This window comes from Notolepis coatsorum (genome assembly GCF_963971535.1).
Source record: "Notolepis coatsorum genome assembly, chromosome: 11".
NCBI classification, from domain to species: domain Eukaryota; kingdom Metazoa; phylum Chordata; class Actinopteri; order Aulopiformes; family Paralepididae; genus Notolepis; species Notolepis coatsorum.
The window spans coordinates 104939079-104956830 of NC_140175.1; the positions used below are offsets into that span (position 1 = coordinate 104939079).

General features: G+C 45.8%; 1 protein-coding gene across 1 annotated transcript; it reads right to left on the reverse strand.

The window, feature by feature from the left end:
- Window positions 1-994: 994 nt before the first annotated feature.
- Window positions 995-2134, reverse strand: LOC311236764 (heat shock protein beta-11-like). Its single transcript, XM_084324515.1, has one exon. It carries the CDS (start codon window positions 1977-1979, stop codon window positions 1299-1301), a length of 681 nt encoding a protein of 226 aa, XP_084180641.1. The 5' UTR covers window positions 1980-2134; the 3' UTR covers window positions 995-1298.
- Between the last annotated feature and the right edge of the window lie 15618 nt (window positions 2135-17752).

Consider the following 17752-nt stretch of genomic DNA (forward strand, 5'->3'; position numbering starts at 1 on the left):
CGTGTCAAGGTCACTGGGTCAATAGTAGCCTAAAGGTTAGAGAAGCTGGCTTGTATCTGGAAGGTTGGTGGTTCAACTCCTACACCAGCTGGGAAACTCAGAAACCCACCCTCCTGTCTGTCCGTCCGTGTTTCCTAATTGTGGATGTATTTCACTATATGTATCTGTATTTGTGTATAAGCTATGTATTTGTGGATGCATTTACGTACATGTATGTACATCTGTATTTGTGTATAGGTTATGTATGTGGGGGTGTATTTAAGTACATGTATGTATGTACATCTGTATTTGTGTATAGGTTATGTATTTGTGTATGCATTTTAGTATATGTATTTACATCTGTATTTGTGTATAGGCTATGTATTTGTGGATGCATTTAAGTACATGTATGTATTTACATCTGTATTTGTGTATAGGTTATGTATTTGTAGATGCATTTTAGTATATGTATTTACATCTGTATTTGTGTATAGGCTATGTATTTGTGGATGTGTTTTTTTTTGCATTCGCTTGTATTTAAATTGTTAATTTTTAGTTAAGTATTGTGTGAATTTGTGTGAAGGGCGGACTAGCAAAGTAAGATATTTATTGTACGGCAATCTGTCTGTTTAACTGTGCACATGACAATAAACAATCTTGAATTTTAGTATCAACATCTGTATTTGTGTATAGGTTATGTATTTGTGGATGCATTTTAGTATATGTATCAACATCTGTATTTGTGTATAGGTTATGTATTTGTGGATGCATTTTAGTATATGTATCAACATCTGTATTTGTGTATAGGTTATGTATTTGTGGATGTATTTTATGTATCAACATCTGTATTTTATAGGCTATGTATTTGTGCGTGCATTTTAGTATTATGTATCTACATCTGTATTTGTGTATAGATTATGTCAAGTCATTATATAGTGTGTGTGTGTGTGTGTGTGTGTGTGTGTGTGTGTGTGTGTGTGTGTGTGTGACGTAACAACCACCAAATACAGCAAGCTTTACTAAAAACACTTTATTCTTTAAACACAGGGTGCAGAAATGTCCCTGTTAATTGTCTAGAAAGGACGTTCTGAGTGAGACCCACAGATGCAGATTGGTGAGTAACGGTAATAACGATCAGAGCATATCTATAAAAGTAATAGTAATAGCACATTTATTTTTCCATGCATGGTGAAAATGACGATAGCCGCGTACAGCACCCACACCGTTTGTATCGGGAAAGTTGGCCACAGCTTGGAACTTGAAACCGGCGGTATCCAAAAAAAAAGAGGAAAATAATTACGACTCCAGTCCAGTTGAGTTCAGTTCTTCTTGGTCTCTGTGGTCCCCGTGGTGGACGTGTCGCCCCCGGCAGCAGAGCTCTGGGTCTGTCCTGAGGTGAGCGCCGCCGCGGGGGCCAAGCTGATGGGCACCACCCTCTCCTTCCCGTCCGACACCCTCCTCACCCGCGGGGCCTGGATCTGTAGCTGGCCCCCCGCCAGGGAGCAGGTGACGCTCTCCGGGTCCACCCCCTCGGGCAGGTCGAACTCCTGCCGGAACTCCTGGCACCGGTAGGAGGAGGCGCCTTTCCCGTCGTCCTGCTTCTTCTCCGTCTTCCCGCTGACCCTCAGCTTCCTGCCCACCTGCTTGACCGACAGCTCCTCGGGGGAGAAGTGCTTGGTGTCCAGCGTCAGGCCGAACGCGCCGCTGTCGTCGGTCCCCTGGCGGAAGGCGATGGGCTTGAACACCGTGGCGGACGAGGACTGGTGGTCGATCTCCTCGAAGATCTTCTGGTGGAGCCGGTCCATGTACTCCATGTTGTGTCTCATCTCCTGCATGTGGCGCATCATCTCCTGCTCGATCTGGTAGAAGAGGGGTCTGGTCTCGGGCCACAGGCTGCGGACGGGCCAGTGAGGCTCCATGAAGGGGCTCATGCCCATGTTCATGTTCATGCCCATGTTCATGTTCATGGGAGAGGGCTGGAATACGCTGGGGCAGAGCATCTCCACGTTTTCAGGTTTATCTTCTTCCGTCAATCGAAGTATAAAGGTTCTTAAAGGCGTTTACTCAGTGCTTTAGGCTCCGTCACAACTTGGTCCTCGTCAGTCTTTCTGCTCGTCGTTCTGTCATGTCCCTCTCAGCTGTCCAGGCTTTATATACCCCAGCGGAAGCTTCCAGCAGCATTCCTCAGTGTGTGTGTGTGTTGTGACTACGCTGTCTGTGCTCATGATCTCATAATCTAAAAACAGGAGCAGGGGGGATCAGCACGGCCGGCCTGCCGCATGCCTGAGGGACCAGCGCTTTGTTCTATTTACAGGAGGTAGAGAGAGACGTTATTACGTTACCGTTGGCTACTATAAAGTGCTCGTTGTCTTGTCTGTGAAACATAATATGAAACGGTAACCAAAGTAACAAAAAGAGGTTTAATTATAATTACCATGGTTTTAAAGGTGAAGGGATAACATCAAAATAATAGCAAACAATTGACAGGACTGTACAGACAGGATCAGCCACCACACACAGGGGAGAACAGAGCACATATGCACAAGGGGATGACGAGGCAAGAAACACCTGGGCTGATTACAAACGGATACACCTGGGAGGGAAACGACAAAGAACTACAAGACCAGGACAGGGGACTACAGCCAGACATCACACATCACACTGGGGAACACCTGATCAGGGTACAAACACACCCACACGTAACGTACGTACAGATGGACGGACAAAGAGACAGACGGAAAAATAGCCCGAAAAACAGACAAACCGAGACAGATGTGGAGGCTTAGACACACACACTGAAATACCCAAAACCAGCAAATACCATCTACTTATACAATGATAGGACATGGATATGGACACGGCTATTATATTATATTATGGATAATAGTAAACAATACAGTAATTATTAATAAATTGAAGGTGCTATAGATAACATTCAGCCACTAGATGCATTCATCCAATCAGGTGGATTCCACGTGGGGAAAGGGGAAGTAGGGAGGGGATACAAAAATAATTATCAATGATGTATTAATTATCCCACAACGATTCGATTCGATTACGATTATTCAGGCAACGATTCAATGCATCATGAAATCTCTTCATTTGACCATGATTCGATTCCATTTGATACATTTTCGATGAATTTTCTATCAGTTAATTCCCCCAAAATATTTGAATACACAAATGTGGCTGGGGAACTGATTCACTCAGCATGAATGGACTATAGGTCAATAAAAACAATACAAAAATAAAAAAGTTAAATTTGTATTTCTATTAATTTAGATTATAATCGATTCTAACATATTCAAATATATCGTTACACCCCTAGTCACTAACAGTAACAGCTGTTCGCCACGGACCAGTTCTAGGTTTCGAATGAGGAGAGGAGTAATATACCCAGTAAAAGGAGTAGTAGACCAGAGACAGGGTTATAACAGTGACCGGTATTTATTATTATTAAACAGCAGCGCTAGCTAGACAATTGCAATATCATACAATGAATAACGTGAGGTAGTGTGAAGTATCCCTTTTTTAGGTTCTTTCTTTAACCACTCCTTTCAGGAGGGTTAGTTCGATATCAGTTATAGGTTGATTGAATCAACACATTTGATTCGGACAACTCCTTCTCTCAAGAAGGTTAGTTCGGTATCGAGTTCTAGGTTGATTGAATCAACACATTTGGTTCGGTTCAGACGTCTCTGAGGTTATCATTAGCTAAAAGCTAGGTTTAAGGTTGGACATTAGATGTGTCAGGATGGAGGTAGGTGAGTTCCAGTTGTGGTATGCAATCAAGGAGACAGAGAGGGTGTACTCTTAAGTAGGTTCGATTTAATAGTAAAGAACACAAAGAGTAATACTAGGATACATTGCCGAGTGGCAGGAAAGAAAGAGGGAATATATAAATGAAGCTTAATGGTGGTCCAGAAACCGGAACCGCCCACGTTATCTCCGAACGTTATAATGAAGACCTGACGAAGAGCAAACAAAAGATAGAAGGGTTAAGTAGCGACCACATTCCAACATTCCACACACACCCCTGTGACAGCCAATCAGGACCCATACACTAAGTGACAGCACTAAGTGACAAGGGAGACAGGTGACAGTAGCCAAGTGACAGATGACAGAATGGTGGGTGGTTCACAGACAGCAGTCAGCGAACCAGAACGTAACAGTACCTTCCCCCGACGAACGGCACCAGACGTTCACCTAGGGGCCTCGGGATTCAGCCGCCGGAAATCAACGATCAGGCTGGGATCTAAAATGTCCCTTTGAGGCACCCAAGAACGCTCTTCTATCCCGTACCCCTCCCAATCCACCAAGAACTGAAACCCCCTACCCCTCCGCCTACAACCCAGTATCCTCCGCACCGTGTAAATGGGCTGACCACCAATAAACCGAGGCGGAGGAACCGTAGGTAGTGGCGGGGCCAAGGGCGATGAGAGGAATGGCTTCAACAGGGACACATGAAATGTCGGATGAACCCTCATCGAGCTCGGAAGCCGTAGCCTGTAAGCCACAGGATTCACCCGACGCACCACTTTAAAGGGGCCTATGAAGCGAGGAGCCAGCTTCCTGGATTCCACCCAGAGAGGGAGATCCCAGGTGGAAAGCCAAACCCGCTGGCCAGGACGGTAGACCGGAGCCGGACGGCGCTTGTGGTTAGCCTGCCGCTGGGTTCTAACAGAAACCTTCTGCAGCGCCGCCCGGACCCGCTTCCACGTCCTGCGGCAGCGAGCCACATGTGCCTGGGCCGAGGGCACCTCCGCCTCCTGCTCCTGCTCGGGAAACAGAGGAGGTTGAAAACCATATTGACACTGAAAGGGAGACATACCGGTAGCGGAGGAGAGAAGGGTATTATGCGAATACTCAGCCCAGGCCAACCTCCTACTCCACGTTGCCGGGCAACCGGCAACGTAACACCTCAAGACCCCCTCCAGGTCCTGGTTGACGCGCTCCGTCTGCCCGTTCGACTGCGGATGGAACCCAGACGAAAGGCTGACGGAGGCGTCGAGGCCGGCGGCAAACGCCTTCCAGAACCTGGAGGCGAACTGAGGACCCCGGTCCGACACGATATCCACTGGAAGCCCGTGGACCCGAAAGACATGCTGTATCACCAGATCAGCCGTCTCTCGGGCCGAGGGAAGCTTGGGAAGAGGAATAAAGTGGGCCGCCTTAGAGAACCGGTCCACCACCACCAAAATGGCGGTGAACCCGTCCGAAAGGGGGAGGCCAGAAATAAAGTCCAGGGCCCTCATTCATCAATGTGTGCGTAGAACATGTTCTATTTCCACACGTAAGCACGGAATGTAGAACTAGTGTACGCACAGGGAAGTCGGGATTCATCACACGTGCGTACGCAGGCTCTACGCACACCTGTCATGATGAATCCCACCTTGGCTCTGCGCCGCGGCTCGTGCACGCTTTCACGTATTTGCATACCAGAAATGCCCCGATTAACCATATACGGTAATGGAATACACCCATGAAATGTGGAAAAATGGACTAAGCCGAGGGAAGCGTGTCATGAGACAGGCTGACAGACGTGTACACTTACGGTGATGTCGGATATGATATCTATTAACCATTGCTGCCTGGGCAGCGCAAACACTAATAAATACCGCGCTGGAATATGACTGCCTTTTCCCGTGTTGTTTGATTAATACCCAGGGATTAAAGTTCTCCTCAATTTTATTCCAAATCGCGATGGATCTCCCGTCAATTTTCTACCTGCTGCATATGATTTCTGGAGGCATACTACAATCTATTTTGATGTCAGTATTGGGTAGCCTATATAAACAATAATAGAGAGCATATACAAGAACAATGAATCTCACTGCATGTATGATGTAGCCTGCCTTTCAATACATGAACTTGAATTCCATCATGTTTGTGTGCGGGACTCACAAGGCTGTTGTCACAATGGGTGGTACCGGTACAGTAATAATTACAGTCCACACAATATCACGATCCATGCCATAGCCTATGTTCTATTAGGACATGATCTGTGACGACAAATGTTCTAGAATGTTTGAAGATATCATACTCTGACAGCATGCCTATGATCAACAAAAACGCGAACTTGAATCCCATCATATACATAGTCTGTCCACTATCTGGTGTCATTGCAATGCGTTTTCTATTCTTTCTTATACAGTAAAAAGGGGGAAGAACACTATATTCATATGACTTGTATTCTGCTTACAGCTTCGAAATTCCACTTGTTTCGTTTAACGTAAAGCCTTTTAAATATAATCAAAACGTTCCCGTGTTTCTGCGGTCTGCGCAAAATAATAACGAGTTGAGCTTTATGATTTATGATGAATTGAAAATGGGGGACCCTGATGTAAACAAGACGAAAGTTGGTCTGCATCCCCAATTAACAATTGTATGTACTGAGCTGTACTGTACTGTACCCATTCTGCAATCTGTTAATAAACTTTTCAATCAATCAATCAATCAAGCTACGCGGAGCGCAGTCAGTCAGTAGCCTACACCCCGTATATTCCGATAACGCTATATAAACCATGCTGCATTCATTATGAGAGAAAGATCTATTATTCCAAATGCTATTTATAGGGTTTTGACCATAATTACACTACTGTTGCTATTTTACAATGAACTATAATGAACCACGGTTCGTACAGAACATGCCAGTGTTATTATGCACAGAAGCTCATTTCCTTGTTGTAATAATATATTCTACCACTGGGCGCCAGGTACGCCTGGTCTGACCTGTGCGTAGATGTAAGCACGGAGTCAAGTTCAAATCGAAATTGATGAATCCCACTCTTTGCTTAGAAATGATCGTACGCACAGGGTAAGCACAGATCTGTGCGTAGAACACGTTGATGAATGAGGGCCCAGGGATATGTGCAGGGGCGGACCTAGCCCATTTGGCGCCCTAGGCGAGATTCACCACCTTTTTTTTGCTTTTTTCTTCATAGTTCTCTAACGTTAGTCTTTCTTTCCTCAACGTTCAATTCTATAAACACTTGACCGATACCCATCAATGCACAGCGCTCTAGCATGTTCTGACTGTGAACACCTAAAGCTGAGGCTCAGACCGACCGACCGTTTTAGATTTTTGGCTCATTTTCCCTTATGTTAGAATTTTTTTAATGTAAAAATAATGGTTGCAGATATAGAGGGGGGCGCCAAAACTGCACAGAATCTTTTTTTTTTTTTTTTGGCGCCCCCCTCTGGGTGGCGCTCTAGGCGACCGCCTATATCGCCTGTAGGAAGGTCCGCCCCTGGATATGTGCGACCATTGATTGATTGATTGATTGATTGAAAACTTTATTAACAGATTGCAGAATGGGTACAATACAGTACAGCTCAATACACACAATTGTTAAGGGGATGCAGACCAGAGAAAGACTTTCGTCTTGTTTACATCACGGTCCCCCATTTTCAATTCATCAGGACATATATGACATACATGACATACAGATAGTCAGTACTGCTACATCTATACATTTATGACATACCAGATTTGCAAATACAGTACTGTTTGTGATACAGAAGGAGTCAGGAAAAGGGAGTATATACATTTGACGTAGAAACTGTACATTGGAGGAGGTTGGGTGGGGGGGGGTTGGGTACACTGGGATATTGACAACCATACTGGGTAATCTACATTGGAGGTGGTTGGGGGGGGGGGGGGGCACACTGTATAAACAAGCAAAACTGTACATTGAGGGGGAGGGGGGGAGACACTGTACAAACAAACAAAATTGTACATTGGACTATTGACAACACCATACTAGGTAAATGACTGTACATTGGCAAAACTGTACATTGAGGGGGGGGGGGGAGACACTGTACAAACAAACACAATTGTACATTGGACTATTGACAAAACCATACTAGGTAAATGACTGTACATTGGAGGGGGTTGGGTTAGGATATTTACAGGGGCCAGTGTTGAATTGCAGTCTCCCGTAGGTGTCCCTTGAGAGAGGTTTTGAAAGTGGGTAGTGATCCACATTCCTTTACAGCTTTGGGTAGGGCGTTCCACATTGATGTGGCATAATTGCGAAACGTGTTTAGTCCCTTATTTGAGCCGAATCTGGGTTTAACATGATTTGTGGAGCTCCCTCTGGTGTTGTGATCGTGGTATTCACTGACCTTTGGGAAGTATTTTGACATGTACATGGGTACCTTGGTCGTGTAGTGTATCTTGTAGACCAGGCCCATTGCAAGTTGCTGTACTCTGTCGTCTACTCTAAGCCCTCCTAGGTTGTCAAAGTGGGCAGGGGCCGTTTAGGAATAGGAAGCGGCCGGAGGAGACCCGCCGGTGCACGGCGAGAGGTCTTACTGCGCGCGCACACCGGACAGGCCGCCACAAAGGAACGCGTATCACCCTCCACTGTCGACCACCAGAACCTCCTATGGATAAATTCCAGGGTCCTGGTGGCCCCAGGGTGGCTGGTGAGAGATGAGGCATGTGCCCACTGCAGCAAACGTGAGCGTGCCGCCTTGGGCACATACGACCGCCCCGGAGGGCCCCCACCAGGATCGGGCTCCCGTGTCAGCGCCGATCTTACCACCTTATCTATGCCCCAAGACACGGGTGCCAAAATCAAGGCCGGTGGAATAATGGGATGGGGCTTCTCCTCCCGACCAGGAAGATCAAACTGGCGCGATAACGCATCAGGTTTGATGTTCTTGGAACCGGGCCTATAGGAGATGGAAAATTGAAATAGTGTGAAGAATAACGCCCACCTGGCCTGGCGAGCGTTAAGGCGTTTAGCCCCCCTAAAGCGGCTGTAAAAATTTGCAAAGCCCAAAAACCGTTGTAACCCCTTGAGCGACGAAGGCCGTGGCCAGTCCAAGACTGCACTCACCTTGGCTGGATCCATGCGAAGATCACCCTTCGTCAACACAAAGCCCAGGAAGGAAACGCTATCAGTGTGAAACACACACTTCTCAGCCTTAACGAATAGTTGATGCTTGTGGAGACGGTCTAGCACCTCTCGAACGTGCAGTTGGTGTTGCACCATATCGCGAGAAAAAATAAGGATATCATCTAAGTAAACAAACACCGACACCCCAATCAAATCTCGCAGCACGTCGTTAACCAGGGCTTGGAAGACTGCCGGAGCATTAGCCAAACCAAAGGGCATGACCAAATACTCATAGTGACCATTAAGCATATTAAATGCAGTCTTCCACTCGTCTCCTTCTCTAATCCTGACCAGATTGTATGCATTACGTAAATCAAGTTTAGAAAAGACCTGTGCCCCCTGTAAGCACTCAAAGGCAGTGTCCATGAGAGGTAACGGATATCGGTTCGTGATGGAAACGTCATTTAATCCCCTATAATCAATGCACGGACGCTGACCCCCATCCTTTTTACCAACAAAAAAGAAGCCAGCGCCGGCAGGAGATGTGGAAGGACGTATGTGCCCCGCAAGCAATGCCTCCTCAATGTAGGTGTTCATGGCCACGGTCTCGGGGCGTGAGAGAGAGAACATACGCCCACGGGGCGGGGAGGTACCGGGTAGGAGATTAATGGGACAGTCGTATGATCTATGAGGCGGTAGTGCTTTAGCACGCGTTTTGCTAAAAACGTCCGCAAGGTCCCAATAGATCTTAGGAACCCCTATCAAATCGGGATTAGAGGGTATGACAGAATCTGCGACGCGGAGGAGACAAAAGAGAAGAGGGGGGGAAGGAATGGGCAAACTCTCGCCGAAGACCGACTTCACTTCGTCCTCCGTTGAAAGTTCGCCCGTGACCCAGTTAATATGACGTTTGCAAGAAGCCAACCAGGGATGACCCAACACCACAACAGAATAGGGGGAGACAATAACAAACAATTGTACCCACTCCCACCCACCACCCGCCACCCGGATGTGAACAGGAACAGTACATTGAGTGACGCTCCCACTGCCCAGGGGCTGACCGTCCAGGGCATAGATGGGGACAGGAACCCCCAACTCCTCGACCAGGATCCCCCACTCCCTCACCAACCCCAAGTGTATAAAATTGCCCGCCGCCCCTGAGTCAATGAGAGCCTTAGTTCTCCTAATGCTACCCCCACAGTTAACCGCCACCTCCAAAAAAGTGCGTGTGTCAGTAGGTAGTGCTGAGGTGAGCCCACCAGCTTGGCCCTTCTCAGGGCCCAGCAGGGCACCTCCCCTTCCCGACTGGCGCCGAGTCGAGCCGGCCTGATCCCGACAGCTGCCGAACCGATGACCGGTGCGGCCGCACCGCAAGCAGCGTCTCTCTTCAATGAAGCGCCGCCGCTCCTCGTCCGAGAGCGACAGCGCCCCAAGCTGCATGGATTCATCACCCAGTGGCCCACTCGTGTAATGCAGGAAGCTGTCAACACCGGGAGGAGAAGGGACCCGTACCTCGGTAGTAGTTTCACGCTCCCGTTCTCTCTCCCGATGTCGGTTGTCCATACGAATGGCCGTGTTGATGAGCACTTCCAGCTGCTCCGGGATCTCACACACGGAAAGCTCGTCCCTCATCCGTGCGGAGAGCCCCTGGACAAACAAGACAACACAGGGAATCTCCGGCCAAGCTGCCTCCCGAGCCACGATCCGGAAATCAATGGCGTAATCTGAGACAGTGCGGAGGCCCTGCCAGCAGGCGAGAAGCCACCCACCGGCCTCGAAGATCGAGAGTACTCGGGAAGTGTCGAAGACTCTTCTCAACTCCCCGGTAAAGGCGTCCACACTGTTGCAGAATAACGACCCACCTTCCCATTCGGCCGTAGCCCAGGAGAGTGCTCGACCGGTGAGAAGGGTAATGATATATGCAATCTGGGATCTGGAAAAGGGGAATGAACGTGGCTGCAGCTGGAACATGAGTGAACACTGGGTGATGAACTCTCTGCATCCCTCCGGTGATCCCGCTTAGCGGCCCGGTGGAGATAGCCGTGGCTCTTGGGCCCGCTCCTGGTGCCCAAAAGCTCCCCGACCACCGTTGATCTTACTCCTGCCACCTCGCCTTGCGCTCTCTGGGCCGTGAGCAATGCCGAATGCGCTGTCTCCTGCGACGTGATGACGAGCCCGCCCAGCCGAACCAGCTCTGTGTTGATGAGTTGTTGATGTCCGTCCATTCGCTCCAGCGCACTCTTTTGTGCCTGGAGCATCTCCATGATTGCATCCATGGAACTCTGATGATGGTCAGGTCTTCTGTCAGGATGGAGGTAGGTGAGTTCCAGTTGTGGTATGCAATCAAGGAGACGGAGGGGGTGTACTCTTAAGTAGGTTCGATTTAATAGTAAAGAACACAAAGAGTAATACTAGGATACATTGCCGAGTGGCAGGAAAGAAAGAGGGAATATATAAATGAAGCTTAATGGTGGTCCAGAAACCGGAACCGCCCACGTTATCTCCGAACGTTATAATGAAGACCTGACGAAGAGCAAATAAAAGATAGAAGGGTTAAGTAGCGACCACATTCCAACATTCCACACACACCCCCGTGACAGCCAATCAGGACCCATACACTAAGTGACAGCACTAAGTGACAAGGGAGACAGGTGACAGTAGCCAAGTGACAGATGACAGAATGGTGGGTGGTTCACAGACAGCAGTCAGCGAACCAGAACGTAACATAGATGTATCCTTTTTTCGTGCGTTAACTTGTTATCTTTTCTTCTGCAGGTTCAGATCAGTAAACTTTATATTAGTTCATCATTTCAGTAAACTCTATATTAGTTTATCATTTTCAGTTCGGTAGATAAGTATTTAAACATATTAATTTAAACCTCTAAGTGTGCAGGGAATGCAAGTACCTTATTAGGTGCAATGACCTTTTAAACTCTTCCTTTGCAGGTGTAATACCAGCAAAGTACCAATAGAAATCTTTCAATGTTAATAGGAATGCAAGTACATTAGGTGAAATTACCCTTTAAACTTTTTCTTTACAGGAGAACCATCAGCGATTCAACTATAATCAATGTGTATCAAAGTGGTTCAAGTATCTTATTGGGTGCATTTACCCTTTAACTCTCCCTCTTTACAGGAGAAACATCAGTGGTTCAAGTATCTTATTGGGGATGGTATCGTCCTGCACAATCGGAAGTATTGTTTTATCGGATCACGCCCCTATATATCTGGTCTACTCCTTGTCAGAAGAGAGGGCGCTGTCGAGACGTTGGCATCTTAACCCATACCTCCTCAAGGATGATAGGTTTGTCTCCTATTTCGAATCAGAAAACAAAATGTTCTACTCAATTAACTCACATTCTACGGATAACCCGTCTCTGCTCTGGGAAACATCCAAGGTCTTTTCTCGCGGACTGATTATGTCTTACGTATCATCCAAGAAACGCAAGAAAAATGAACAATGCAAACTTCTTGAATCCAAACTAGCCGACCTTGAGAATCAACATGTTTCAAACCCAGCCCCGGCTGTGCTTATAGAGCTTACGGCCACCAGAACTGCGTTAAACACTCTTCTGATCCAGGACGCAGAATACTCTATTAAATTTGCCAGACAGAGAATGTACGAACACGGTGACAAGCCTGGCAGGTGCCTAGCTAACTTGGCAAAAAAGAGGGCTGACACCCAAGTAATAGCCTCAATCTCGGACTCAAACGGGGTCAGGTCCTTTGACACCAAAACTATTAATAAAGAGTTTGCCTCTTTCTATGCCCAACTCTATAGGACTGAACGACCCGATGGTGCTCTCTCTGAAATGCAAGCTTTTTTCGCTGACTTGCACCTCCCTAAGGTATCGGAAGCTCAGAACTTGCTCCTTAACGCCCCAATTACGAAGGAAGAAGCTCTGTGCGCCCTTAAGGGTATGCCATCTGGTAAGGCTCCGGGCTCGGACGGTTTCGGATGCAAATTCTATAAGGAATTCGGTCATATTCTCTTTGATCCCCTGCTGGCAATGCTTAATCATTCCTCTGAGGTTGGGATATTACCCCAGTCCCTACGGGAGGCTAATATTTGCCTTCTCCTTAAAATTCAAAGAATTGCTATCCAAGATCCTGTCCATGCGCCTAGAAAAAGTGCTCCCTTTCATTATTAACGAAGATCAGACTGGTTTTATTAAGGGTAGGAACTCTACCGACAACATGAGACGGCTCCTTAATATCATCCAAATGACTCGTGAGATAGACCACCCCACGGTGGTTCTGTCTCTCATTGCGGAGAAGGCATTCGACCGTGTAGAATGGCCGTATTTGTTTCTAACCCTCGCTGAATTTGGCCTAGGAAACACTTTTATTGACTGGGTCAAGGTTCTTTACAACTCACGGATGACAGCGGTTCTGACTAACGGGCTTAGGTCTAACAACTTTCTTCTATAACGGGGGAACCCCCAGGGGGACCCTCTTAGCCCTTTACTATTTGACATGGCCATAGAACCACTCGCTCAGGCCATTAGGCAGTCAGCCGCGGTCTCAGGTATTAGGGTGGGCGAGAGGGAGCACAAAATCACTCTTTATGCGGACGACGTACTGATCTTTATATCTACACCTGACTCTTCCATTCCATGTCTAACCCGCATGATTTCCACATTTGGAACCTTCTCGGGGTACAAAATTTACTTTTCCAAATCCGAAGCAATGCCACTTGGGACACTTAAATCCATCCCGATCCTGCCCGAGCCCTTCCAATTTCGCTGGTCGCCTTCCGGCTTTGTTTACTTAGGAGTATTTGTGACACCCACCTATGATACATTGTTTAAGGCCAACGCTCCCCCCCTTTTAGACACCATAAGGGCAGACTTAGTTAGATGGGCCCCTTTACTAATCTCCTGGCTGGGTAGGATAGCCCTCGTCAAAATGAACGTACTCCCCAGACTGTTATACCCTCTACAAATGATTCCAGTGCTGCCGACAAACAAGGTTATCAAGGTGCTAGAAGGCTGGCTAAGCTCATTCATTTGTAATGGGAAGAAACCGCATCTGAAAATGGCCAAATTACAGATGGATGGTGAAGATGGGGGTCTAGACCTACCTAATATAAGACATTACCAACTAGCAGCACACCTTAGGGTACTTGTCGGTTGGTTCAGATCAGACCCACTATCAATCTGGCTAGACATTGAATCCTCGCAATCTAAGTACCCCCTGTGGAACCTACTATTTATCAAAGACTTTAAGTCTGTTAGACTCGTGACTTTTCACCTAGATCCCTGATTCGCTAATTCCCACTTGGGGTACCATTGGAAAGCCACACTCATTCTTTACAACCCTGTCCAATAGTTTTCGAGATCGCCAAATGATTGACAGAGGTAGAGGCTCGGACGTTGGGAGTGGTATTTTAAAAAATAGAAAGTCAGCCGTGTGCTTCGGGGCACGCCTCACATATCGGCATGTAACTCGAGAACCACTGAGCGGATTTTGTTGCCTGAAAGGGCAATCGACAGGAAACAACTTTAATTCGATCCATAATGTATAAAAAAATATGCACACCCGAGCCGCTAGAGGTCGCCAAAGTGCCTGTGGGAAAATCATCCTCAAGATGGCCCACATATTCTTTGAATAGAATATTATGGGGATATGTATATGTGTAACGGATGGTACCGCGAAGCGCAGTCACGATGGACTTCAGATGTTGTGAAGTGACTGGGGCGAGTAGCGGTGCTATGGGTTAAACTCACTCTCACCCTTAACACTTTGAGTGCCAGCTATTAGACGAAGCCGTCTGTTGCGACGCCACCAGTAAATAGATAGGGATCCCTCACCTTGTTTGTAGAACTATAACTATATTCTATATTATAGCTATGAATACAAAACTATGGCCCATTTGACACCACCTATCGTTCAATATGTGAAAAAGAATACATTTTTCCATCCATACATTCCCGTGTTATACCGTGGTAAATATAAGTATGGTTTTAGAGCGGTCTAGGGTAATTCATGAAATGTTAAAGAGTTAAAGACCTATACGTCCATTCCACTATAGACGTTGCCATTTCTTGCCTGTATACGCTATTATCCCGAAATCAAATCTATATCATAGGTATTATGTTCCATCCTGAATGCATGAAAGGGGGGGGGGGGTCATTTCTGATTATTTGATTGTCAGTAACAGCATTCGCATTGAACACTAAAAACGGTTATCAGCCCGATCGGTGTAAAAGCATTGCAGGATCAAGCTAAAATTGACGTCAGATCAGATCGGGAGTATTCCAAAAATAATATTCCAATTGTTTGATTGCCATCTGGTACATCCAATGCCCATTTGGCCCACGGCATAATCCACCACAACATATGGATCGGGGTTATTTGACGCGCTTCAATGGAACCGGCAGAACGGCTGCCCTCGCCCAACAAGGAAACATGAAACCGGAGACGTTTGGCCATCCCACAGAGAAAGATACAAGGTTGCAAAGGGTGCTCGATACCGCCGTCTAGCCGGATGCGGCCGGTATTGCACCTTGGGGACCTCAGACTAATTCCATATGGTACAACTGGGTGGATAATGAATAAAAATATCGAAAAAGGGAATAACGACCCAGAAACGACTTACAGTAAGTCGTTTTTGGCACTGAACGACTTAGGCCCAGAAACGACTTAAATAGTTTTTGGCACCCAAAGTGTTAAAAGACACATAGACACGTTACAAATCAGTGAGTTCACTTCTTGGTATAGCGGTCTGTGCTGTTGCCCGCGGTGTGGGAGACTGCGGGTTCCAAACTCCCCCGGGGCATCGAAGTTTAAGGTGACGATGTCACAACCGTTACATATGTATATATACTAGTGCTGTCAGGCGATTAAAAAATTTAATCTAATTAATTACAGGATTTGTAATTAATTAATCTAATTAATCGCATTTTAATCACATAACCATTTTATGCCTGATATTCTATATTCTATAATCATATTTCAAATTGCATGTGTCCAGATGGCAGAATTCAGTACTGTATCTACAAAACCTTCTGTTTAATCATCTTTCATCCATTAATTTGCTTAGATTTTTCAGGTCTGGTCAATTTGAGCATAGTGTTCACAGTCAAAGATAAAAAAAAAATTATTTATATTCTCATTTGGTTCATTACAATTTACTGAAGCCTAGTAACAGACACAGTATTTCTGACACTGGGAATACATTCCCTGAGATCCATAGATGTCCCTAGAATCAGATACCAAGAACATGCAAATGGACCATAAAAAAAAGGTCTGTAATGTGTATTCTACGTTCTTATGGAATGAATAAATAAAAAATAAAAAAATAAAAGAAATAAAAAAAAATGTTATTAAAAAAAAAAAAAAAAAAACTTTTTTTGTAATTAATTTTGAGTTAATTTTCATAACGCGATAATTTGCTGTGTAATTAATTAATCTAATTAACGCGATAAACTGACAGCCCTAATATATACTCAACGAGTAGGTTTTAGGGCTCGACATGGAGGCGAAGAACCAGCCGACGCACAACGGAGCCTTAATACCATTTAAGTTGATTGTATGAGTTGCCAAAGACGAAACATAATGTGCCATTTATTCATATTTTCAACATTAAAATCTAAAGAAACATGTTACTCATGCTTCGCTCACCGCTGACTCCTGCTTGAGTGCTGTTCTCGTCCCAGCACCCACTGTTGATGTGCGTATAGCTATTACTGCAACTACATGCAAATATCTTCCACCACCTACCATCTAAATACCATCTGCGTCACTGTGTTGAGCAGCAGCCTGCTGTTACAACCAACTGTCAGTGAAGCCTCCCCTTTCACCCGGCACCTTCCTCTCTCTAACACTGAGTAACGTATATTTCAGGAAACTCCCCCCAATGTTCTGCCGTCGACTAAAAACACATATCTTCAATCAATGTTAAATTTAAAAATGTTTCGGACAAGTTGTGTTTTTGTAGATTTTTATTGGTTTTTGATACCGGGCAGTCCGGTAGAGAGAGAGAGAGAGGAGGAAGGGGAGATAGATCGGGGAAGACATTCGGCAAAGATCACTGGGTCCGGGAGTCGAACCTGGGTCGGATGCGTTGCACCGCAGTGCTGTATGCAGTGCGCCACTCGGGCGCCCCAATATTTTTGTTTTTACATAATTATATAATTTTTTCTTTTTTCTTTTTTTAACCCATTAGGACCCACCGTGACACAGGTGTCACACATACTTTACATGTCCTGGAAATGTCCATATAAATCGTTTTTCTTGATTTTACCTCATGAAGTCCCAAAGGGACACCAGTGGAACATCCTGGTGGGGTCATGTGACAGATCATGTGATGTTGTGCTCCCATAAACCACCTTTCCACAATGATGACTGATGGTGGTGACTAAATTACAGAAGTAGCTAACATTCAAAAGCTCGATTTTTGTTGCTAAAAGGTAAGATTTGCCCATTTAAGAATTATAATGCAGGAAAATAGCGTTGGCAGCGGTATATGCCCCAAATTTGTACGAAGTGGGTTTCTTCACTTCACTAACCGTTGAAATGTTAAACCATCCCGAGTACTCATTTATAATAGGTGCGGATTTTAATGCCATTTGGAATCCAAGGATGGACAAATCTTATCTTGCCTTTTCCAGCGAACAAAAAAATTCATCTAAAGCATTAAAAGATTGGTCAAAGACTACAGGGGTAATTGATTTATGGCGTTCACTTAATCCCACAACCCGAAAGTACTCCTGTCGATCGGCGAGACACAACACATTATCCAGAATTGATTACGTCTTTGCATCCCCGAGACTATTTGATAAATATGAAGTGGAAATGATACCCAATGCGCTTTTAAATAATGCACTGTTATTTAATCCTAAAAGCAACATTTGGTATACTATCTTCCCGGGCCCCAAGATGGCGTTTTAATACTATGCTGCTTAACAACAAGGAATTCATTA

Coding starts and splice junctions, on each gene's coding strand:
- LOC311236764 (XM_084324515.1), bottom strand. CDS start 1,979: ATGCTCTGCCCCAGCGTATTCCAGCCCTCTCCCATGAACATGAACATG.